Raw genomic sequence first — 26890 nt, 5'->3', positions numbered from 1 at the left:
TGTATCCCTAATTTAGAGTGAAATGTTATGATTGTGGCTTATTTAGAGGAATATCATTATAAATTGAAGGTCTCTCTGGATAGAACTTGAACTGCCATGGTTTAAGTTAATCTTTCCATGTGTAATCGAATAATGGAAAATTAAGAAATTCTGGAACAATTTTCTTTTCCGAACTTTTCCAAAAAATTCATGTAATCCAAACAAAGTAAAAGATTCCTTTTCATCTCTTTCCACCCCTTTCTTCGAAACCAAACAACCTGAAACGACACAACCCATAAGGTACTTTTCGGATTGTAAGAAAAACATTTTTGATCAATTTTTTTGGAAAAATCTTTTATTTCCAATGTTTAGAGGGAAATGATTTGCTTCTGGTTAATAGAGAGGGATATTATCATAATTTGAAGGTCCCTTTAAGTAGAAATTGAATAGGGCTGGTTTAGGTTTTAAATTTTGGTCAACAACGAAATGAAAACAATTTGGGTTTTGTACGAAATTTAGGCTAAAATCTTGTAAAATCACAGAAACATTTCAGTACGAAATCACAGCTGAAATCTGGGTAAGACTCTTCACCATTAGTTTTTCTTTTTATTTTTTATTGTTGCTTTAGAAATATTTTAAAAGAATCTCATTGTTCTTCTATTTTCTACAAGTAAAATTGATTTTTGTCAGGATTTTTGTCGAAATGTCGACATTTCATTATTTTTTTTATTTAAAAAGTTGCACATTTCACACATTTCAACCAAACCTTTCATGGAATGTTCCAAATTTGGTATTTTTTTCCAAATCAAGTAGATTTCTTTTTCGGCCAAAATTTAAAATCACAAGTTAGTTCAATTCATGTGTAAAAAAGGAAAACTTTAGAAATATTTTTCCATTCCAAACTTTTCAAAAAAATTCCCACATTGCTTTATAAGTTATAACTTCTTTCTTAGGATGTTGATCTTTACACAAGTCTAACACAGTGGTTGATATCAACCTTTTGGGTCCCACACCGAACACATATCCCATCAACGGTTAGCTTGATTTGGCGGACCCTCATGGAGTCTGGATGAATTAAAAAAGCGAAGATGATAAATTCGCCCCCAGTAGGATTATTCGCATCACTGTAACGTGATTTGACGTCAAATAGCGTTAAAGTCTTTTCACGTTATACAGTTATACCCTCCGTTTTGACGGTAAATCACGTTACAAGGGAGCGGATGATCCTATGAGGGTGTGAATTTATCATCTCCCTTGAAAAAAGCTACGATCATCTGATCCAGGAGTGGGAGGCATGACTTGTGATGTCAGGTTCAACGGATCTGATCACGTCCACGTATCAAAATGATGATCAAGAAAACCCTGCAAAACCCTAGGGGCCTGTTCACTTGCTTTCTCGGCTAGGAAAATTCCGCTTTTTTACCCAAGAAATTGAGTTCGGCGCTGTTTTCTTGGTTTCACGCGAAACCCAAAAATCAGACGTGGTAATGACGCGGAAAGTCTTACCGCAGAGGCTGGATTTCATTTCCGATCAAAGCTGAGAGATTTCGTTTCTTTTCTGAAAGGAAAAAAAGTTCTTATTTTCGACCCCACGCGAGGAAGAGAAAACCTAGGCCCAACATTCGGAAGTTCATCTTCTCCGGCAAGACTACCCAAGCAAGGTACCTCTCCTTCGCCTCTCCCTCCCTCTCTCTCTCAGTCTCTATCCTTTTTTCGTCATTTTTTTTCATTTCTGCAAATGGGTCTCCATCTTCAGATTTTTACGGTTTCTCGTCAAATGGGTCTCCATCTGCTAATGGGGTTTCAGAAATGGGTCCCCATCTTTGGAAATGGGTTTGCAAAAAAGGGTTTCGGAAATGGGTTTGCAAAAAAGGGTTTCAGAAATGGGTTTGGAGAAATCGGTTTGATAAATGGGTTTCAGAAATGGGTTTGCAAAAAGCTTCTTCGATCTTGTGAAATGGGTTGCAGAAACCCTGTTCGATCTTTTTATTTTGTGAAATGGGTTGCAGAAACCCTGTTCGATCTTTTTATTGGGTTACAGAAAACCTCTCCTAACTTGCGTTTTTAGGGTTGCAAAACCCATTCTCATTTTTCGTATTTAGGGTTTCAAAAACTCTCTTTGATCTTCACATTGATCTTAAGTATGTGCTGGAACCCATTTTTGGGGCTGCAAAAACCCTCTCTTTATTGATATTGATCTTCCATTTTTAGGGTTGCAAAGAAAATGGGTTTTTAGGTTTTGAAGCATGTCTTGATAAAAAGCTGGATTTGCAAAAAAAAATAAAAATGTGTTTCGGATTTTGTGGTGTTTATTTTGGCTATGTTGCAATAGGATTTGGATTTGATGGGGTTTCATGTCTTATTTGGCTTTCCTTTTTTTGGGGTTTTTTGAGTTTCCCCTTTTATCTATTGCATCTGGGTTTGAGATCTTGGGGTTTTGGAAGTTTTTTTTTTTGGGTTTTTTCTTGCGATTGGGGTTTTTGGAGTATATTTTTGGTGGTTGAATGAATTATTGATGGTTGTGGGTGTATATTTTGGACTATATTCTTGGCAAGTGAACAGGCACAATAAACCTTTTCTCTGGATTTTTCAGGTTTTCCTGTGCAAGTGAACAGCTGCAGGATTTCTTTTCCCCGCACAGTTTCTTTTCCTTTCCTTTCTGCCACGTCAGATTCCTTTCCTTTCCTTTCTCAAGAAAACAAGTGAACGGACCCTAGAGGAATGCTGAAACGTTGGTGGAGATGAGCAGAATCTCTAGGTTCTTATAGAGTTAGGTTTAGGGTTAGGGTTAGGTTTTTTTTTGGTTGGTTAGAAGAAAGAAGGGATTGGGATGGAGGGTTTGAAGGTTTCGAAGGCAAATCTGGTGGTATACTTACATCCTTCTAAAGCCAACAAAGTTCAACAAGCCATTCTTCGTCAGCTCAGCTCTTTGCTATTCCAGTACGTTCCTTTTCCCTCTTCCCTCTTCTTTCTCAATCTCAGGATCCTGATTTCGTTCTAAATGCTTGTAGTTTTATGATTTCCGTTTGCAATTTTCGTCGTTAATTCATCTTTCTATATTGATTTTTATTCTTTGCAATGTTTTGAAACCTAAGAAGAAATAGATTGATGTAAATTATATGCTGATTGAATAAATGACTTGATAACATTGTCTTGAAACTCGACTCGAATTTGATGAGGCTTGGTAGAATGCAAGATCCGTTCGATTCAGTTTATGTTGAGTCCCAAGTTTTTAGGGATTTCAATAACCAACTGTTGACGTTGGCTTGTTAGGTTTAAGCTATCTTTCGTATTTATCTTTTAGTTTTCTTTTTATTGTTCTTGATTCTGATTGGTTGTAGAGTCCTAGTTGTGTTGAAACTTGAGATCATTGTAGACGTTTATATTTTCTTTTTATCTCTTAATGAAAACGTAGAGAAGATTTCAACCTAATTTCGTGCTCTTGTACGAGGGACTGGTTTCCCAAACGAACCGAATTTTCTTCTTCCTCGCTTTATCTTGCAGGTACCTATCAACTGATAAGAGCTGGTTGATCTTGGCATGACAAAAAGGAGTCAACTCAAGAACAAATCAGCCATGGAAGAGAGAGTGGAGAAGTTAGAAGAGACCGTTAACAATCTGGCAGAGATGTTTTCCAAGTTTATGGAAAGTCAAAACCAGAAATCCGTTGAGGATGAGGTTTTCCGTGGCAAGGCTACCTCTTCTAACATGGAATTAGGAGGAAACGATGCATCAAGGTCTGGAACAACAGGTGGATCTGTCTAAACGAGGTTCACCAGACTCGAGTTTCCTCGCTTTGATGGTCTAGTAAATCTTACCGAATGGGTATATCGCGCAGAACAGTTCTTTCGCTTCCATCAAACTGCAGAAGATATGAAGGTACCTCTTTCATCATTTCATCTGGAGAGTCAAGCACTACAATGCTTCTAATGGTACGAGAAAGTTCACAAAAATATGGAGAGGAATGACTTGAAGATAGCTTTATGTGTTCGATTTGGGCCTACTAAGTTTGGGGATTTCGACTCAACCCTTAGTAAGCTCAACAGACAAGTACGGTTAGAGAATATCAGAAGGTGTTCGAAAAGTTGTCAAATATGGTGGAAGGATGGACTGAGAAGGCCTTGATTGAGACTTTTGTGGGAGGCCTCAAGGATGAGTTGGCGGGAGAAGTTCAAGTCTTCCGTCCGAAGAGATTGAATGACGCAATTGGCTTAGCACGCATGATGGAAGAAAAAATCCAACGTGTCAAGGCCACGATTGAGCCTGATGTAAGCACCTCTACATCAGATCCAAAGGTTCCTTGAAAGCTTACGATAGGCGAGATGAAGGAGAGACGTGCTAAAGGGTTGTGCTATAACTGTGATGAGCGATTTGTTCCTGGTCACAAGTACAAGCTTCCCCAATTTCAGTTGATTGAAGTTCTTGACAGTGACAAGGAAGAAGAAGATGAAGAAGAGCATCCGCCTTGAGGACAAGGCAATTTTCAAGGGGAAGGGAGTGTTGAGTCCTCAGTTTTTAGGGATTTCAATAACTAACTATTGACGTTGGCTTGTTAGGTTTAAGCTATCTTTCGTATTTATCTTTTAGTTTTCTTTTTATTATTCTTAATTCTGATTGATTGTAGAGTTCTAGTTGTGTTGAAACTTGAGATCATTGTAGACGTTTATATTTTCTTCATATCTCTTAATGAAAACGTAGAGAAGATTTCAAGCTAATTTCGCGCTCTTGTACGAGGGACTGGTTTCCCAAACGAACCGAATTTTCTTCTTCCTCAGTTTATCTTGCAGGTACCTATCAGTTTATGCTGAGGAATAGTTAAAGAAAGCTTGAAAAGGAGAAAATAAAAGGCTTGTTTTTTTGTTAATTTTGGGCGAATAATTGGTTGGGGCCCTCACCATCGATTGTCACAATCTGAAACGAATGGGCCTAAACAAGCTGATGATCCGTTGAATAATCTGAATTTGTATGCTGAAATGGTAAAGAGTGTTTTAATCCGACACGGGTATCGTGTGTCGGATTCGGCATACCTCAAAAAGATAGATTCGAGGATTTGCCAAAATATTTTAATTAATTCTAAAATTTTAATTATAATAAATAATATATTAAAATTTTTATTAGGTTGAGTAAATATAGTGTTTTATTTTCATATTAAAAATATAGAAAACTTACTATTAGGATGGATAAAACTAAAAAATGTAGAAATTGTAAGACTAAAAACAATTAAAAGACACTAATCCTCTCCTTTGCCGCGATGACTTTTAACGTTTCTTAAACCTTATAGGTTGAGGTTTCGAGGATTGGTGCTGGCAATTCAAAAAAAGAAAAGAAAAGGCACCTAGAAGTGTCTCTGTGAATCCTGAAGTATTGGAATCCGAGACGTGCCCGACACGGATTCTTCGCCAATTCAGAAGAATCCATGTGACATAGCAAGAGGGACTAGCTCTGTTTGCTTTCACCAGTTTCTAGCCGGTGATAGTTTCCTAAGCGGATGTACCCACAGGCCCATCTCTCGGCGGAAGGCAGCTCCATCACCATAACCAAGTCATTGCAATGCCTTTCATTCAACATCCTTGCCTCTCATTCTGCTGGTCCCGATTTGGGTGCATTTCCTGATGCTCTCTCATCACGGATGTCATCTTGTTCTACCATGGGAATGTGTATTGAGTTTTTGATCTTTGCCTCCCTTCTCAATTCAGTTTTTTACCCTTCACTTGAACATGATTCCCAACCAAGGATTCAACTGATTGTCTAGAACTGGAGCTTCCTTCTGAAACTAACTATAAAATTGCAACATTCGTCTAGTTTTTTCGTTTGTCAAGGTTTATGCATTCTTTTCTTAGCCTCACATATTTTCTGATTTTCTAAGTCAAAAACATCATAAACATAAAAGTAAAAATTAAAAGTAAGAAACATACAGAAAAGTATTAGTTCTGGAAAAAAATTGCTTAATTTCTAAATGCAAATCGTCATTCAACTAAGAAAAGAATGCATAAACCTCGACAAACGAAACAACTAGACGGATGTTGCAATTTTAGAGTTAGTTAATGGCTGTTTTGCCATGAGTTTTCGAATATACCCTTAGATTGAATCCGACCTCCTCCCATTCATATTTTCATGCAAAATCCCTCCTTTCTGCTATGTCAAAATTTCACAACCCCAAATACTCCAAATAACAAAGAATTAAATGGAAAATTTAAGTTTAGTTGAAGATATGAAGATATAAAGAAAAAATGGTAATTTTTTTTCCGACTCACTTTTGCATTAGATGCTCATTTACCACAACAGTGCGGTGGTCGCCTTTGGACTGACGCACATTGAGGTGTATGCCTCAGGGTCTTGTAGGTGTGTTTGTGCTAAACCGTAGTCCTTGATGCAACTCGGATCTTTTGCTTCAAGCGTTTTTTAAATTATTGCTTGTGACCATCAATGAAACATGTTGGAAGTGGTAGTCGTAACACTATTAGGGGATGCTTTCCTTCAAAGTCAGAGAGTAATCAATTTAAGATGTCAGTCAGGAAGATTAAGGGCTAGACAAGGGTAAGAAGAGTCTGTAATGGAGATAGACTTGAGTCTTACTCGTTTAAACCCCTAAAGAGTCGATTCTTAAAAACTCAAAAATTCTTGATGGAACTCGAAAGTATCTTTTCCATGTGCGTCCAAAAATATGTTGAGCGATAAATACTCGATGAGTTGTTTGAGTTTTCATTTTTGAAATCATGTTGTAGCAGACCCCAACTAGTTTGGGACAAAGGCTTAGTTGAGTTGAGTTTATGTGGTAGCAAAGGCTCAAAATCGACCTAGTCAAGTCAACTTGGTTTGAGGATATTACTGGTTTGACAATGAAATCTATCCATCAACCTGGCTTGGTAGTTTGAGGAGAGGCAGAGGGAGGGGGAAGCAAAGCTTCTACAAACTTCTAGGTGAGTGGACTGGTCTATCATATACAATGATTTAAATCTTTCGATAGAACCTAGCAGACTAGACCAATTGATTGACACTGGAATTTTGCGATCATGGGGCTGACCATAAGTAGGGAGCTAGGAAAAATCTACACCGAATAAACACTTAATAACACTTTCCCGATCACAAAAAACACTCGACATTCAGGGAGATCAACTCTGTTCCTAAAGGAAAGTGATGTACAACTTTTCTATGCAACCCTTGTACTCGCTTAAATAAATCTGAAAATATGATGAGATTGATATTTATAAGCTCACAAGATACGTAAGTGCTCTAGCCATATACATATTTTGGCTTGTGATCAATCCATAAATGCTGATAGAAAGTCAATAGGCACTCAAAAAAAGTACATGCTCTTGAGTCTTGACCATTCAAAAAAAAAGAGAGTACATGCTTGCTATAACTTATAATGATGCATCCAATACTTGTTAGACCCGTCTTCCCTAAACTCGAACCATAGAAATTTAACTCGAGGAGATCCAAAATGTGGTCGTTTGCCTTTCAAAAACTCTGTCTTTGTGAATATGGATTTTTAACACTTCCAACATCACTGTAACTCTTTGTATTTGACATCTTGAAGAGTCATTTGTAATACCCACCCCAAAATTACTCTTCCTCAATATTTTCTCTTTCTATCGTAATTTTTCTTTGAAATGGTGGGATATTTTATTGAAGGAAAGGGAGAAACCCACAACTGAGGTGGTTGGAATTACAAAAGGCCACAAAGCAAAATTACATGAACAACAAGTAAAAGGAATCAAGAAGGGAGTGCGTCAAATAACTCTAATCTTGCCCTGCCCATTCCCGATCGGGTGAGCCGATCCGCCTGGTTGATCTCAAAACATGCTAAAATCGAACAGGATGCGCCTTCACATGATTCCGAATCTCGTCGATCAAATCCGCGAAACCCTACGATGTGGATGACTAACAGTTATCCACCTAATAACAATGAAGGAATCTCCCTTCACTATAAGTCTATCCATGACACTTCCATCAGGCACCAGTGGTATTGATTCATGCAACAACACTCACTTTAGCATCATTGAATTCATGACCCGATGGGTCCTGAAAAAGCTCACAGGAAATCGTCTCACTGGGGATTCCCCCTATTTCAGCCGGTCCAGGGTTATCAATGCTATATCCGTCAAAGTTTAGCTTCAAATTCAGGGTCTAGAGGGGTCCATCTTGGGGGGGCCGTCTCTCTCTGTCATATATAAGCTCTTCTTTTTCTTCCTAAAGATTCTAGCATTCCGTTCGTTTTGAGCCAATTCAAGTGTTACCAACTCAAGTGTTTCTTTTATTGCAGCTAAAAGTCTCCAAGGATGGTCTTTCCTAGTTTGCATCTATCAATTAAATAATCCTCCAATTCCTTTGACACATGTCACTAACTATATTTGTTAGGGATGTGCTATCAATACTGTATTAATTGATCCACTGATGATGATCTTGTCAAACTCTCTAGTCCAACAAAAAGCTATGGGAGGACTCAAAATGGACCAAAGCATAAAAGTGTGTGCAACTGATTTATTTTGCACTATAAGTCTATAAGACATGGTAGAAGGACCTAATAGTGAAAGGACCCTCTGAGACTCGATTTCCAAATCCTTAAATTCCTTCCTTGACTTGTGAATGTAAACACACGAGGAAACAATAATAACCTCGATAAAGAATCAATCTCCAATTCTTTCATCTAAAAGTGGGTTGCCAACCAAACTGACCTATTAGCCTCCCAATCAAGGACTTGCAAACCATAATATCTTTGGGTGGTAGTGCATTGGCTTTTCCTTGTCCTTTTGGAAGTAAAATGGCTAATGAAGTGGAGGTATTAGCTTTATGCCGAAGTTTGAGGCTACTTTTCACGAATACTTATGGACCATTTGTTATTGACCACATGATTAATTGGGTTTCAAAAAGTAATATCATTTTGTCGGAGAGCTGCGAATCCAATTTAGAAATCATTGATGTGTCCAAGGAGTTGAATCTCTTTTTGCCATGTTCATTGTGAAGCAAACTCGGTGAATTCATTGACCGAGGGAGTTGAAAGGGAACATCTACTTTTGATTTTCTTTTCCCAATATTGTAGTATTTGTTCTATTCTATCATTCAAAAGAAAAAAAGTATTTTGTTCTTTTCTTTTCGTATTGACCACCCCCGTCAGCTTTAACTGCTTTTAATCTCTTTAGAGTTTATCATATGCATATGCATATGTATGTGTGTGTATGTATTATATTGGGTTATTGGACTGACTGCCATTTCCTTTTACAGGTTCAGTGAAGCATTTGATGGTGTGGTGTTGGCTTATGATGTGAAAATTCGAAGTAGAAATGCAAAGATTCTTACTGGGATTTGTCCATATTTTGGTGTCAAACTGAAAGCAGAATTGTTGCTATTCACTCCAAAGCCCAACATGCTTTTAGGTAGTTTTTGTTGTCACATGATTCTTCATGGGTTTTTGGATCATGCTGTTATCATGCATATATGAATTCCATCATGAATTTAGTTACGTTTTAATGTGTAAGTCTCTGTTTTTTGTTTGCTGGCGAGTTTGCAATTTTTTTGTTTGCTTCTGTAATAGCAGGTGTTGTTATTTCAATTTCACACACAACACACATATAGGATGGGTGTTGATACTATGAGAAGCTCTTAATATGTGAAGCGCATGAGAACTTTGTCCAATGCCCACGCATATGATGTCAGTGTGATTTGAATCCTTCAACTGAGGGCCCATGACTTTTAGATAAAATGATGTGAAAATCACTTTATGTGAACTTCTAACCAATTGATCATAGGACTTGAATGTGGACCATTGATTTGACAGTTGAGATGGTCTGATAAGTGCGATTTTTTGCTCATTTCATCTATATGGTATGGTCTATCAATAACCAAATGAAAGGTCTAGATATGTTATTGTCATGTTGGTAGCGCATATTAGGTTTCTCTCATGTTTCTCATAGTATCATTGCCCTATATATTTATATAGAAATATATATTGGCCTATTGGGGAAGTATTTGCTGCCTTTGGAGTGACGTGTAGCTATAATATTACTTTATTAGGCCCTATAAAGTATAAACTAATTCGAAGATTTGTTGCCTGGACCTGTGAATGTGAATTTCTTTTTATACCAAGATTTGATCTTGTAATTTGCTTTTCTCGATTATCTGACATTTCTGCACTGCAATGATATCAGAGAAACACAGTTTTATGGATGAGTCTGCTGTTGTTTTAAGAAATTTAACACTTAACTACATTCGCTTAACTTTTGGCGGTTTTGAGTTGATGGAAAAATGAACATGCGGTGCTTTGAGTGACTTGCGGTAATACAAAGCCGCTCATGGTGACATGAAATTTTTCTAAAGGATTCATTCAGCCGACCCCAACTAGTTTGGGGCAAAGTCTTTGTTGAGTTGAGTTGAGTTACAGCTGTAACTACTGGGAACAATTAGTTCTAAATTTATTCAATATGTGGACTTCTGATTCAAGCCAATCTCTAGGAATCCACCAATGTTGTCTATGTTTCTGACAATTCGAGTAGCTATCAGGAATCATCGACTAGAACTCCAAAATACAACAGAATTAATTGAGAAACAAGTAAAGTCCACTTGAATTGAAATGAGGTCGTGCCCTAGTGGAGCATTTTATAAAACTAATGTCAAAACTCAAAACTCTTAATAGTTAATAACCAACTCAAGGACCAGAGATTCAAAACCCTAGAATTTCAAGAACTGAAAACAACTTGTAATTCTTGGAAGGATTAAAACTGATTAGCTTTAGGTCTAATCTATAATAGACAGTATAAACTTAAAACTGAAAATTTCAGTTACAAAATTTTGTGTTCTTGATTGGACTACCTTCCAATCATGAAAATTCAGAAGAAATCACTTCAATTCTTCACACTTTTGTGGCTACCGATCATTGGTAGCCACCCCGATTACATGATTCCTTATGACAGTTGGGCTTAGAAACCATGAAATGTGATTATGTAACTAGTGCATTCGAAAGAACTGTGTATAAGACAAGTGCACATGACACGGTTATAAGCAAAACACACAACAAAAAAGGAAAAGCAAAAAAGAGGAAATAAAAAGTACTCCTTACTATGTGCTGTAAAAGTCTGGCATGTACTTTTGTCGTCAAGAATGTGGATGCCATAGGGTTTCTAGGTTTCTCTGTTTTCATTGTGGTTGCGTTATGTGTTCCTAGGGCATGGTTTGCTTCTGAGATGATGTCCTCTATAAATAAAACATTTCAGGTGCATTATCTATTTATCTTACACAGAGATCTTTTGTTGGAGAATATATATGAATATTTGACCGCATATATATTTATATGTCTAGTGATATACGCATTCCTCTATTTGCATTTTTGTAAATATTTGACCGCATATATATTTATGTCTAGTGATATACGCATTCCTCTAAAAATATGGATTTGTCAAATATTTTTAGAGCATAATGTTCTTGACTGTACAATTTCTATGATAAAATTTTTTAGTTCTTTCATTTTCTCTCATCAGGCCAAACCATTGTTACTAATGTATAGTATAATGTGCCAAAAGTTTTGTTTCTTGTTATGTTCTTGGAAGAAGATTGAACATTCTAAATTTCTAATCATTAAATACTGATTAATCGGATGCTGTGACGGGATCTTATTGTAGCTTGACCTTGTTAATCATTTTCTGATTTGCTATTACTCCAGAAGGAAAGGTAGTTAAGCTCGGAAAGGAATCCATTCATGTCATTGTACTTGGTTTTTCCTCAGCAACAATTACATTTGAAGATATTCGTGAAGAATTCAAGTATAAACTAGTAAGGAATTGCTCTTTTAATTAGTCAGTTTAGGTATGTAAATATTAAAAAATGGGCTATGTATTTCTTGATGCATATTAAGATGGTCATTTTATATATCTATTTTTTATTTGCAGAGACACGGTGAGGGGGTGTATACGAGTAAATTTCACAAGCGACATGTGATTAAAGTTGGAAGTATGCTACGCTTCCTAGTCAAGAGGTGAGAGATTATTTTGGTATTCATGCTCTTGGAAATAATTACTTGGTTTGCTTAACATTCAATATTATGGATGATATGTGCTATATTTTTTGATATTTGTTCTTAATTTGAATTAAGTTATGTGAAGGATTTTGTGGTTTATATGGTTTCAATGAACTATGGGATTTCTGGTTAAGGGTGTCACTCACGCCCTTATTTTAGGAATACCTTCTAATCCTTCAATGCTAAGATGGTGACGTTTCTTTTGTTGTTATTTTTCAAATCACTGGTAGGAACTGAAACAATTTTGGGTCTTCGACTCCATTCTTATTAATTTGTGGTTGGTGTAGTGAGCTAGTTAATGCATAAGCCTCGGTCCTCTCACATAAGGCTGTTCATGGTATTTAGATATACTTCAAATTTAAAAGGCTTCACCTGTCAAAGCCATTCTCTTCTCCAATTATGATCAACTTTGCATTTAAACTTTCATCGACGTTGACTGGTAGTGGCTTGATCGTATAGATGAATCACTCATGCTACTTGTGATTTGATGTGGCTCTGCACATTCTTGTTTGGGTTCAGAGTTATAGTCGTCCTCCTATTGCTCCCTATTGTGGTAGCCAAGCTGCTATTTCCAATGCATCTAATCCATTGTTACTTGAGAGGACCAGACATAAGGAGGTAGACTATCATTTTAGTAGGGAGAAAGTAACATCCAGGCTGATTATCACTTCCCACAATCATCCTAGTGGACATTTGGTTGGTCTATCCACAAAAGCTTTGGGAAGAGCTCCGTTTATAGAAGATTTTGTCGAAGTTAGAGACAGAGAATATCGTTGCTCCAACTTGAGGGGAACATTAATATATATATATATATATATATATATATGGAGAAAGTGATTGTGAGCGGCCCCTCATATAAGCTTATATGAGGTGACCGCTAAAGACATGGCAGGCCCACATTTTTGGGGTGATCCGAGCCGGTCATTTGATGGGCCCTGACGTAGATAAGGGGTGCCCAAAAAATCAGCTCCATAGAATCATCCCAACCCTTCGTACTGTGGAGGTGAAAGAGGGGGAAAATGGACGGGTAAGTGGGCAAATTTGTACCCGCCCATTTTCCCCTCTTTCACCTCCATAGTTTGAAGGGTTGGGATGATTCTATGGAGCTGATTTTTTGGGCACCCCTTATCTACGTCAGGGCCTATCAAATGACCGGCTCGGATCACCCCAAAAATGTGGGCCTGCCATGTTTTTAGCGGTCACCTCATATAAGCTTATATGAGGGGCCGCTCACAATCACTTTCCCCTATATATATATATATATATATGAGAAAAGTGTAGCTACACATACGTGTAGCTAACTTAGCTACACCGACGCCACTTAACTCTATATATATATATATATATATATATATATATATATATCTGTGTGTGTGTGTGTGAGAGAGAGAGGAAATGAAGTATGTGCAGCTGCATAGATAAAGCTATCTGTGCATGGTTCACAAACCATAGTGGGGTCCACATTTTTGGGGGGATCCAAAGCATTCATTTGGAAGGCTCTTCCATGGATAGGGTGTGTACCAAAAATCAGCCCTATAGGATCATCCTAACCCAATCAAAGTTGGGGGGGAAAATGGACAGACACTGTTTCTGCCCATTTTTTCCCTCCACAATTGGCAGGGTTAGGATGGTCCTAAAGGGCTGATTTTTGGTACACACCCTATCCATGGAAGGGCCTTCGAAATGAATGCTCTGGATCCCCCAAAAATTGTGGCCCCCACTATGGTTTGTGCAACCATGCACAGATAGCTTATCTGTGCAGCTGCGCGCACACACACACACACACACACACACACACATATATATATATATATTATGATGTGTTTAAGAGCTTTTTGGGCTTCTTAAACTATCACTTCCGATTTAAATTTTGTCTTTGTCTAACATACTCCTTATTTGATAAAATCCTGTAAAGGAAATCTATTCAATTCCTCATCCCACGAATTCGTCCCATTTCTTCTTCCCCCCCTTCCTCATCATCTTGTTTTACATGGTACCAAAGGACGTGAAGCCCTAGGCGATCAGTGATCTTCCCCTATTTTTAGCGCTGATCTTTTTTTGAAACCCTACTGAGCTGTCTATTTTTAGCACGTGGAAATTTTCTTGTGTGCCCTTATGCTATTTTGAATCTTTCTGGGAGAAAAATCCAAATCTGGTTATCTCGTTCGTAGAGGATTCAAGAACCTGCTTTTGATGATCGTTGATATGGGGAGTGGGAGGGGAACAACCTTACTGGGATGGGTTGGTTTAAAGCACTTGTTTTTTTTTAAAAAAACGCCGTAGTAGTAATAGCCTACTAGGAGGGTATGAATTATAAAGGCAATGAGGAAATATTTCATATGCTTTTGAGGAGCTGAGTTTTTTTCTTTGCTGTTGCCTGACATTATTTACAAAATAAGAATTTTGTTGGCACAGGTAGGCAACCAAAGAGGGGGAGATAGTGAGTGTGTGAATTGGTTCTTTTAAAAAGTTTATTCAATTAAAATGATTTCACAAATAAAAGCTAGAACAAAAACAATTTAATAACTTGGAAGATAAACTTAATGCACAAGGTAAAGAGAGAGGATAAGAGTGTGCACCAAGAATTTTATGGTGGTTTGGCTCAATCCCGGCCTACGTCCACTCTCATAAGGATATCCCCTTCTTGTGGCTCCACTATCCCGATCTTTTTGCGGGTGAAGGTCAAACCATTTACAAGCTTCTCTCCAAGCTTCCTCCGAGGTTTATATGGTGCCTCCCACTAAACTGAAATTTCATCCCCAAGCTTCTCATTCCAGGGTTGATACGGTGCCCTTACCTCCAAATGAGCAAAATGAGCAGTAACTGCCAAAGTTCTTTGGAATCTGGGGAACGACTCGATGGAATCGATAAAATGGTAAGCTTAAAGGTTTTCTTTTGGAAACATAGATGGATGATCAAGGGCTTTAAGAATCATCTTCTTGCCCAGGAGGTCGAAGGCGGAATCTGTTCATAGAAATTATGGTGCTGCATTCAATTCTTGATAAGATCGGAAGAATGGTTTATGTCGATTAGTTAGCAGTAGCCAATGCTTTCCTTGTTAGATCTGGAAACCGGCTTGAGCATAGGAGGCATCGAAGTAATGTATGGCATGTTTCTAGGGAGATGGCCATTTCAGTTTTGGAGGAAGAAATAGAATCTCGATCTTCCCCTGACTCCATGGAAAGGTCTCAGGGGGAGCCTGGCAAGGCTTTTCCGACCTCCTTTCTCCAAAGCCTCCTGGATGAGCTTGGGAAATGCTCGTACTAAATTTTGGGATAAATTAGTGGGGCAACATGTTTTCTCTCTGTGTAGTGGTGATGATGTTGCAGACATGGATCTTCCATGTAATTTATCCAGGAGGTATGGTTGGGGGCTTCTTGTTACATGGTTGATGGAAAACATCACGGATATGACATATATTACTAAAGTGATCTAGTTAAGACTTTCTGGTTATATAAGAAGAGGACGGCGTCACAGAGAAACAGGAATGGCTATTTAATTGGGTGGAATGTGTTGATGTGGTGGCTCTTTGTAGTGTTTTGACCCTGAAGAATTTAATTGCTCCTTCGGCTCAGGAATATAATCCTGGCTATTACTGTTGAGTGTTGACTCTATGTGATGCACGCTGGGACTGCTGGGCCCTTATGTAATTTTCATTGATTCAATAAAATTGTCATCTTTCAAAAAAGAAAAAAAAGAAAGAATAAAGCTTACAAAGAAAACTCTCAAAATGATTTACAAATAAATCCTATCCATTTTATAGAGGTTGGAAGAGAACTAGCTGTTATAGCATCTCAAACTATAGCATCTAGCATCTAGCATCTCAAACGTCACGAACGAACCACGGTCGACCGTTGCATTAGCCGTTTTGGATTGACTGTTTGTAAAAGGCCCTAGACGGGCAACCGTAAAGTAAATCCCCATGGTCGACCGTGCATCGTGCTTTTTGCATGGTTCTAGTTTCTTTCAAATTCTATTTCTTCCAACACGTAAATAATGGCTTTTATGTTCTTTCTTAGCCATTTTGGGTTTGATAAAACTAACCCTAGTGCCATTAATCCCAAGTATACTTAGGGATTAGTTTTACACTCTAGACTTGGCTTTTGATACTTCAATTCTTCATCTCTTCAAGTCTTCAATCTTGAGCAAGCCTTCAAGGATCTTGCGACATGCTCCATGGATATTCGCTTAGCTTTAGAATCTTCACACTTTGGCTCCAAGCTCCCATGCTTCAGTCCATGCTTTAATACTTATGATGTGACCTATGAAGAGCATTCTCAAACATACATAGAAACATTAGTATATTAAATTTCAATACTTATGATTTGACCTATGAAGAGCATTCTTAAACAAACATTGAAGCATTAGTATATTAAATTTCATATTGGGTTTGTTATCATCAAAACATAAATTAAGGGATTGATTGATCAAGGTTGAACCTTTGGGCTGACAAATTGAATTCTTGGCTTCCCAATGTTAGAGTTTGAACCCATGCGTGTGATTTTCCTGTGGAGAGAAAGTCTTTATCTCTCAATGATGTTTTGACCATGATTTTATAGGAGGAAAGTTGTTACCTGTATGAGTCAAGCACTCTCTCATGATTGTAGTTGAGATATCTATCCTCATTTCCGAAGCTAAAGAGAATGAAAAGATGATAATTAGGGATGCGATGCTGGTCTGTTGTAGTTATTGAGAGTTTAAGTTAGATAGGACCAACTTAACAGTAGAATTTGAACCCATGTGAGTGAATGTCCTGTGGAAAGAAAGTCTTCAATTTTTCTGCCATGATTTTATTTCAGGAAAGTTTTCACTTACACGAATCAGGCGCTCTCTCTCATGGTTGTAGTTGAGATGTCTATCATCATTTCTGAAGCTAAAGAAGGAAAAGATAATAAGAAGGATGCGATGGTGGTCTGTTGTAGTTGTTAAGAGTTTTAGATAGGACCCACTTTACAGTAATCATGGAGTATATTATCGGCATGCCTAACCAGTCAGTTATTTTACTTTGGAGTTCGTTTTATAAATAAGATCTTTTAGATGCCTATTTGGAGCACAGATTTGGTAAGGCAGATGACCCAAATTCAAAGAAGAGAAGAGAATCCAAAACTGAGGATTAGGTGAAAGAAGATTTATCCTCTTAATCTGTCTACTGCCCTCTCTCATTTTACTAATCGTTATTTTAGGATTTTTTCCTTTTTTCTTCGATTTTTAAATTTTTTCCATGAGATAAGGGTATTTTGGTCATATTCTGTTAAAGGAGAATGAGCTGGCCGATTAGAACTTTGAAGTTCTATTTATTTGAGAAGGGTTCTCGTGTAGGCATTCTAACAAGAGAATGTGCTTTTAGGGGAGTGTCTAGGCTAAATCCTGGACCTCCCGACTAGCTCGTGTTTTCGGAGTAGAAGCCAAAAGTCGGGTGGGACTAAGCCGTTATTCCTCAAGTTTCCCAAAATTCCCCGAAGTCCAATGCGACTACGCCCACCACCAATTGGACTTTAACAATATATCAGTGCTGCAATCGAGAGCTCAGAGTAGACCCGTGATTGGCCCATCCTGAAGAGAGAGAATTCCTCTGCTTGCTTCCTCTCTTTTCAGTTTTTTCTTCTTGGCAGTTTGCGGTCTTTTTGCCGCATGAACTTTGCTTTCCTAAGTAGGCCTCCTTTGAGTTAATATTCCTGGCATTAGATCTCATCCTCCTCCTCTCTTGGCAGTTTGTGATCTTTTTGCCTTGTGAACTTTGCTTTCCTAAGTAGGCCTCCTTTGAGTTGGTATTCCTGGCATTAGATCTCATCCTCCTCCTCAGTGTCAGCATTTTCCCTTCAGTCCTCAGTATCATGATTCCCCTGATTTCCTCTGATGACATAGGAATGATTGTTATTTTGTTCCTCCTCTTTGATGTATTCTTTCTCTTTTGGCTCTGGTTTAGGCCCCCTCTGTTCTTGTAATTTTGTTCCCTTCTTTAAATTATCTGGTCGGGGTCTGCCTAACCCCAGCTTACCTACCCAAAAAAAAAACATTTTCCCTTCAGTTTGCATTCCTGACAAATATTTGGCCTTGAACATGACTAGTCAATTTCCATTTTGCGAATCTTGACTAGTCAATTTCCATTTTGCGAATCTTTTTTTTTTTTTGCCGTCGGTAATATCATCATACCCATCGAAGTTAATCTTCTATGGCTTCTAACCAACGAAGACATTTGTGTGGGTCATTATTTTCCCTTAAACTTTATTACTTCTATATTGACTCTTCTTGTGTCATATCCCATATGATTCATTGGCTCAAATCTGTTCCGTTTGCATCGCTTACTGTTCAAGAGAAGCCTACTCTCATATGACAACATCCTATATCAATTGTTAACCTTCCCTCACTAGTTCCGCTATTTTAACACTACCCGGAACCTTGCTCTGATATCACTTGAGGGAGGACCAATGAGGATAGAATACTAAATATTGTAGCTCTGATACCACTTGATTTAGGACATGTTAGGGAAGACAACTAGGAACGCTGATTTTATCACAGATGGGAAATTAAGGGTAATAGGGTAAACCGTAAAGGGTTTGGTCTAATTGGATGGGCTTTAGGGTAAGAAATTAAGAAGCAATTCAGAAAGGGATTATAGGCAGTTTGGATGACTGATATATGGGTAGGTACTGTTATGGTAGATCTTGGTCCGCCAAACAGATCTGGATTGTTTGCATAGTTCAAGACTGTTTATAAGATCTTGACAGATTTGAATATTTTAGGAATGCTAGGACTGTTTAGGGATTTTAGGGCTTGCTTAGATGTTATGGTGCAAGGGATAGGGGAACATGTTTTTTGAGGAACAGGGAATCGATTAGGTAGACTATTGGAAGGAATAGAATGGGCGTGGGTAAATAGAGTGGGATGTAGGGTGTATAAAAAGGTGTGCGTGCGCGCGCGCGCGAGAGAGAGAGAGAGAGAGAGAGAGAGAGAGAGAGAGCTGCAGAACAATTCTTGAATTTGTGATAGATTAAGGACTGTTCACAATAAGGAAACCGCAGGGTAAGGCTGTTGCCAGCAGTTTAGTGTTGGAAATAAACAACGAAAAAGGGGTATGATGCAAGGCAGTCGGCTGGATTGGATGGAAGGGGAGTGGATTTCTTGACCAGAGATTGCAAAAATCAAGAACTGAAAGTCATAAACATGAAAGCTATAAGAGAAGAAAGATAAACAATATTATTAAAAATTAGTTAGATTTTAAGGAAAATATTCCGCGTTGGACCACATACGCATTCCCCGTTTTGCCCTATGAAGTCAATAAACTCCTTCGACTCTCCCGAGTTATGACCGCGTCAACCTCGTCAACCGCTTTCTTGGCCGCGTCCTTGACGATTCAACAAGAATTTTTCTTGGCCGCATTCCGCCGCATTTTTAAATACTAGTTTATATCCAAACAATTTTCATGCTTTAAGGATCTAGCCTTTTGGGATGGTTTCGCTCAGTTAAGTTGAATTAACTGCTTTTGTATATTTTTTATGCTCTTGCCCAAACTGAAGATGTTGGTAACATTCATTGGAGAAGCTCACACATGAAATGATGGAAAATATGATAATTTTGATGAACACACGATAGGTACACTTGTACAGGTATATATAGTTTACTATTGATTTTTTTTTTTAATGATCGCCAATTTATTGCAAAAAAGGCCTAGATGGTCAATATACAGAGAAAGGAAACAACAAAAGGACGATTGATACAAAAACTAACAAAATAGAGTCATGGGGGGAAAGAGTCAAACAAGGACAAAGACTTTTTTGACACTCCTTCTGTTATGTGCTCATGTTGTGGGTAGTTTTAATGTAGTAGTTATGTAGATAATGGTTTGTAGTTTAGGGTGGTGGGGTTAATTATTTGTGATGTGTCTTGTTAGTGGGTAAGCGTGCTTGTGATGTGGCACTCTTTCTTGCTTGTATTTATGTAGTAGCAATCCAATGAAATGAAAGAGAGAAGATTTTTACAACAGCAAAGGAGACTTTGTTTTGGAGAGTCACGGTTTCTCTCGAATCGAGACCCGCTAGGAGGTTTGGTTGCCTTGAATCAACCTCTCTCCCCCTCTTTTTCTATTTTCCGTTTGTCTGCTTGTGTTACGGCCGATTAGGAACGTAACAAGTGGTATCAGAGCCATCGATCCTGCGCCACGACCATGTCGTCGGAGTTCTGGGAATTGATACGTGAAGATCTGCAAGAAATTAAAGCATTGGTTTTGAAAATGATTGAAGGACAAAAACGATTTGCGGAGGGCTTGGAAGAAATCCGCAAAGCGAAATGCGAACAGAAGATCAAAAGTTAAAACTTGAGCAAGCTATTGTTCGTGTAGAGAAAAGCTCAAGATTTGATGGCGACAAAGATAGTTTTGTTGAATGTTTTTCCAAGAATCTTAATGATTTTTTCTAGCCATTCGATCATTTCATTATTTCGATGCGTTGTCTTGAAAGATCATAATTCTATTTGAGTTTTGATTGCAGCGAATTTTGAAGCCGAGGTTAAATTGATCATGACCATTAAGATTTGGGACCCCGGCGGACTACAATATTTTCTCCAATAATTCGACCTTGAGGACAAGGTCGATTCTGTGGGGTAAGGAATGTTATGTGCTCATGTTGTGGGTAGTTTTAATGTAGTAGTTATGTAGATAATGGTATGTAGTTTAGGGTGGTGGGGTAAGTTATTTGTGATGTGTCTTGTTAGTGGGTAAGTGTGCTTGTGATGTGGCACTCTTTCTTGCTTGTATTTATGTAGTAGCAATCCAATGAAATGAAAGAGAGAAAATTTTTACAACAGCAAAGGAGACTTTGTTTTGAACAGTCACGGTTCCTCTCAAATCGATCCGCTAGGAGGTCCGGTTGCCTCGAATCAACCTCTCTCCCCCTCTTTTTCTATTTTCTGTTTGTTTGCTTGTGTTACGGCCGATTAGGCACGTAACACCTTCTCTGGAAAGTCTATCGGCCACCTCATTTGCCGAACGGCGAACATGCTTAAACACAAATGCTGAAAACCTCATCCTACCTAACATCTCATCAAAAAGCCTATCGAATCTTCACGGATGATTTTGTCCCCCTTTAAGTCACTTGATGGGATTTAAAGAATCCCCTTCTACTACCGCATTAACTACTCTATTCACCCAGTTGGTTACTTCTGATATTTACATGAAAATAAGTTTTCTAAAATGCTTCATGCTATATCTGTTGCAGTTTGTGTGATTCAGCTGCACCTATTCCATCTTCACTTCATGCCTCATTTGCCGAACGGCGAACATGCTTAAACACAAATGCTGAAAACCTCATCCTACCTAACATCTCATAAAAAAGCCTATCGAATCTTCACGGATGATTTTGTCCCCCTTTAAGTCACTTGATGGGATTTAAAGAATCCCCTTCTACTACCACATTAACTACTCTATTCACCCAGTTGGTTACTTCTGATATTTACATGAAAATAAGTTTTCTAAAATGCTTCATGCTATATCTGTTGCAGTTTGTGTGATTCAGCTGCACCTATTCCATCTTCACTTCATGCCTAGTTTTTAATGTTCTAATATTTCGAAACCTCAAGAGTTATCTAAAATTTGTACAGTTTTGGGTTTACAATGTTCATTTAGTGGTTATTTGATATGAATTTCTCATGCAGTTTTGACGAGGAAATACTCCACATATCTGGATCTTTAATTCCCACTCACACTGGATGCATCCGCTGGTTACACAAACATGCAACAGAAGAAGGTTCACTAATGGATAGGTTTGTATTTGCTTACTTTTCTCATTTTGCTTTCATAAGATATAGTTATGGAATACTCGGAGCTTTATAAATCTTGCCTACACCATAAACAACATGAAATCTCCCCATTTGAATAAAATGAATTTCTTATTTGTAAAGCATACAATAGTTTCTTTCTTTGGTTTTTAACTTTTCAGATACCAAAAAATAGATGTGGGGGAATTCAACTTGAAAAGTGAAAACATAAGGTCTTAAGTTGGACTCTTCGACGAAGAGCACTGCCTGGAAACCACCTACATTTAAAATCAACTAATTTCAATTCATTTAAATTTACTGTTGAAAAAAAAAGAACATACAGGAGTGCCAAGGAACAGAGAAAAAGCGATATGGAAATGGAAATGAATGAAAATGATCCCGGAGTGAACGATGGGGGATCTTTATTCTCAAAAACTGACCTGAGACACAAGTCGAAGAGGAGGAGAACTGCCGAATACTCGTGAAGCTGTTAGAGTGGTTTCTTTTGACCAGGTATTTTCTTGTGTTGGTTCAACCCTGAAAAATTCATCATAGAATGCCAGAATTTTATATTGTTGCTTTCCTTTTATTTTTTGACTTACCGATTTTTATTTTGATCATTGGCTGCATTCATCCCACCTGGATACATATATTTTTTAAGATAGCTCTCATCACTTGAGAGAGGGCAAAAATTTTGAAAAATTCTGTTCTGAATTTGATAATTGTCTCATAGTTCATAGCTAGATTATGCTTTGAAATTCTTGACAAGGGATTTGGCAAGCCAAGTTCCTTTTTTCTAACTTCAAGGAAGCCTCACATAATAACTGTGATTGGCTTTGATCGGATTGGCTGGTCTGGCTTACTAGAGTTTTGAGCTATGATACCCAGATAAATACATGGATGTCGGGAGCTGATATTCAAATCGTCAGTTCTCTATATAGAGGCCGCATGCGGATAATAAATGACATTGACACAACACAAGACACGTTAATAAAAGTATTAGAAAACTCAACTAAATTTAACTTACCAAATGGAATTATTAGACTGTTGATTATTAAATATATATATAAGACTCACATAGAAGTTTAAACCTTCAAATATGTGACACCAACAAACAATAAGCATGAAAGGTAATTCTACAAGAGTCACATATTTTTGAAGCATGAGTCTGACAAACGGAAATATCCATGTTAGATACACAAGACATTGGGGGTCTATACGACTAGACTACTGTTTGGATATCATAGGTTCTGAGTTTGGGACTCGAAGCCTGAGTTTCTCCATGACCGTTTTTTTTTTCTTTTAAAAAATCATTTTCCAAACAAAGAAACTGTGATTTTTCTCTAAGTGTTTTTTTTTAGTGTGACTTTTATATTAGAAGCCTACATCTTCTCATTTCTATTGAACCTTTCTGGGTAGCCCAAAGAAGTTATTAATTTGCACCTCTTGTCTGTGATCAGCACTCCTCTGTTGTGGTCGAACCTTGGTTGGCATTCCATCTATGGTACCATTCAAGTATGTACCTTGGATATGCCTCGTATACTCGTGACCTGTATCCTCTATTTTCCTTTAGGGTTTGTTCTAGAGAGGGTAGGGGGTAAAACATTGGTTTACCCCGTAGCCAAATGTGATGGTTGTTCCACTAGCAATAAGTGGGGGAAAACTACGTCGTTAGTGGCTTCCGACTCTTCCTTCATTTACCCCAAAATAGGAGAAATCGCATACCTTGACGGATATGGTAATTTGAGAAGAGGTACGTCGGAGTTCTGGACGGGTGTTAGAAAGTCGGGTTTCAACTCTTTCATCTCCCCCAACACTTTCCCCCTCTTCTCTCGTTACTTGGGTGTCTTACCCTCTACTTTTGCTAGCTGGAAAACGGAACCTGTTCGGGCAGGTTCAGGGTTGGCTCACGTCTGGTGGGTTTTGAAGTAAAGTTTTTGTCCAGAGGATTGTAAGCACGGATGAAAGTTTCAGGACTGTTTTTCTATTGTTGGTAGGAGGGATGTTCTTGTTTTGCTTCCCTGAACCCTATCCATCGTAAAGAAAGAAAACCCCGTTGTCCAAATGGGATGGAGAGGAAGTTTTAGGGAGTTATGCCTCTTTCATCCTTGAGGATCTGTACGATCATGGGGCTTTTTTCTTGTTTTCGATTGGGTTTAGGGCTGGAGAGGAAGTTCAGGAAAATGTGCCTTTCAATTCATTTGCAGAATGAGGATATTGTTTGTTTCTTCCCAAGAAGTGTCCAGAAGTAATAATCTCTGACAGTTTATTTGGTCATCTTCAAGAAAATAGGTTGGTAGGAGATATTGTGCTTGGTATTGGCATACTGTTATGGGGTTGTGTTACCAGAACATCATTATCTGATGGGAATACTGACATGCTGCCCACTTCTTCGAGTTTCCATCTCCCTAGTACATCTAGCTCTGCAAACAACCGCCAAGATTATGTGGTGGAGACTTACCTTTTAAAAAAAAGAAAGATTATGTGGTGGAGACGCGACAACTGATTGAAACCAGTAGTCGTGCTCTTGTAGAGCTAGAATTGCCTTTTTTGAAAGTGGAAGGACAATAAAATCTCAGTTTGGTATACTTTATCAAGAAAAAGTGATAAATGGAATGAGTTTTGGTAGTTGTGGTTATTTGATTTTGATCGGTTATACGCTCTGTTGGTGGTTTGGATTTTTTGCGTGTTGAACTGTGTTTGACTATTATTTTTTATTGAATGTTTTGGGTTTGTGAATCAGAAAATGGGGTTAGCGTTCTTTGGCTAGGATAGAATCAGACGAAAAGGATCTGTTGGACCTAGCGAATGGATGCAGGGTACCTCCTTGGTCCCTGTATTTCATTTTTAGCTGAATTTATTTCATGGGGATTTAAATGGAAAGAGACTCGCGTGCATAAAGAGATGTTGGAAGAGACTGCATAGTATAAATTTGTAAAGATATGTTGGAAGAGTCTTCTTAGTATAGATTTTTAAACGGAAGAGATTGAATTTCGAGCTAATTTTCTGCTTCTTTAAGTTAGTCATGGCTCTACTCATTTCTAACAAGATGTTGGAATGTAATTTGGGGGGATTTGAATGGTGGGGAAGGATTTGCATAGCATTTAAGTAGTTTTATATTTATGTAAATTGGTAGGGTCAGGAGGACAGAAAAGGTATACATTTTCAGCTATAAGCATGGCTATAACAGCTTGGAGATTAGTCTTAACCATGGATTTAAATTTCGGTTTTGGTTTCGCCATTGGCCGAAACCGAAATTTCGACCGAAATCCGGTAATAAAAAATCCTATTATTTTATTAATTCCGAAATTTCGGGGAATCATAATATTTTTTTTAAAAAAATCAAAATTTCAAAATTTGGCCGAAAATTGGGATTTCGCCAAATTTCAGTTTCAGTCCCAACCGAAATCCGAAATTTCGGACGAAATTTAAAACCATGATCTTAACAGACAAGGTATACATTTTCAGCTGCAACCAGTTCAATGCTTGGAGATTCTGTATATGTTATTCTTTCGGTACTTGACATAAACATAGCTAAAATTAACTCTGCAAACTTCTTTTATTTGGAGGGAAAAAGGAGAATAAGCAATGAAAATGATGGACTGAATTACTCTGGATATAGTGGTGTTTATGTGATTCATGGTGAAAGAGGGCCGAGGGCTATAAAATGAATCATGTAGTGAGGCTTACTTATTATGATGATAAACCACTCATTTAGTGGTCTCCATCATAGGTAATTGTGGTACGAAAAAACTTCTTGAGATGATGATCCTAGTTCTCATTTCTAATTAGTGTAAAATGGATGGTTTAGAAAAGTTATACATTTACCTCCACCATATGTGGTCACTGGAACACTGAAAATTAAATATCATCTAAGTTTACCCAGCACATTGAAACAGCATAAATTAATTCTAACCAATGCAGGGTAAGTAGATTACTCTGAAATAGTTTACACCGGAATAGGTTACCCCCTTGTATTTACCCTCACTGTGGCAGACCCTTATTTGATGACTAGATAAGGCTTGATTCATGGTACTTGTTTCAGATGCTTTTATTCTTCCATAGGGTACGATGTATCATATTCCTATGCCTTATCTTTTTCAATACCTCAAGGAATTCTATTTTTATTTAGTCTGGCAAAGGTTTTAAACATACTATGTTACCATCTAAACAATTAATGTTCTGCTCGTGACTTGAACCATAGATCTATTGGATAAAAAAGACAAACTTACCAGTTGGGCCATCACCTCACTAGCAATTTAAGTTAGCCACCAACCAACTCAACTCAACAAAGCCTTTGTCCCAAACTAGTTGGGGTCGTCTAAGTTAACACCAAATGCTTATAAAAAAATGAAAAAAATAAAATCAAGCAATAGTGCAATTTGATATTGTTTTATTTGTCCTTGCACTTAGAAGAGAATGCTGTAATACTGTTATTCATGCCTTACTAGATTGCTTCATTATTGTCCATTTGCTTTTGCTCTTCGTCATCTTTATAAATTGATGGATTAAAGTTTAAACTTTGAAATAGGAACCTTTGATAATACTTAGCGTTCAATAATACTTACCCATATCTACAGAAGCATGTCATATTCTTGCCGTAAGAATCTCCATATTCCGTTCCTAATCCTATTGGTTCCTGTACTCATATTCATTTAATACAGTGTTCCATATGTCAGCAGACAATTTCTGGGATATTTGCAAATGAAAATGCCTGCGATCTTTTGCTTTGAGTGCCTTTGGTATAAATCCAAATGTGCACGTAGTCATTCAAATATATGCATTTTCTAGTGACTGAATTTGCCTTACATCGCGTAGGACCATTATGTAACTGAAGAATAGTATCTTCATATTGGGAGTTGTTTTGAATATATAAATTGAAAATCTGAGCATGTTAAACTATTGGAAAACTTCTAACTATGTGAATTTGTTATTTTGATAGGTGATTTTGCTCGAGGCAAGCAGATTAGAGTATCAATAAGTACTAATACCTCCATGTGGTGCATTCATTCCAACATCTCTCCTGGTAGGTTGGAGTCTGAAATTTTGGCCTTCTTGAATTTTCTCTTCTGCAGCTCAAATTATTATTGTAATAGTATATTTTATCTCGTTTGTTAACTTTTTTATTCCTAGATTTCTCATTTATAACTA

At 37.7% G+C, this 26890-nt stretch overlaps 1 protein-coding gene across 3 annotated transcripts; it reads left to right on the top strand.

Annotated features, from left to right (window-relative positions):
- Positions 1 to 1254: 1254 nt before the first annotated feature.
- On the top strand, positions 1255 to 26890 carry LOC143854714 (DNA-directed RNA polymerase). Of its 3 annotated transcripts, none has more exons than XM_077364811.1 (8): positions 1255 to 1640; positions 2573 to 2919; positions 9205 to 9356; positions 11636 to 11745; positions 11862 to 11947; positions 21638 to 21745; positions 22083 to 22252; positions 26682 to 26890. In XM_077364811.1, the coding sequence occupies exons 2-7, from the start codon at positions 2810 to 2812 to the stop codon at positions 22222 to 22224; spliced, it is 708 nt and encodes a 235-aa protein (XP_077220926.1). In that variant the 5' UTR covers positions 1255 to 1640; positions 2573 to 2809; the 3' UTR covers positions 22225 to 22252; positions 26682 to 26890. The 3 variants fall into 3 exon arrangements, with proteins under 3 accessions (XP_077220926.1, XP_077220927.1, XP_077220925.1); XM_077364810.1 differs by having other exon boundaries at positions 1266 to 1640; positions 22074 to 22252; XM_077364812.1 differs by lacking the exons at positions 21638 to 21745; positions 22083 to 22252; positions 26682 to 26890 and having other exon boundaries at positions 11862 to 11951.

Source organism: Tasmannia lanceolata, unplaced genomic scaffold, assembly GCF_043159265.1.
Source record: "Tasmannia lanceolata isolate RefF3 unplaced genomic scaffold, GAP_Taslan_0.1 ptg000020l, whole genome shotgun sequence".
In the NCBI taxonomy this organism is placed as follows: domain Eukaryota; kingdom Viridiplantae; phylum Streptophyta; class Magnoliopsida; order Canellales; family Winteraceae; genus Tasmannia; species Tasmannia lanceolata.
Note: the sequence above shows the minus strand (reverse complement) of the source record. Positions and strands in the feature narration are given on the sequence as shown.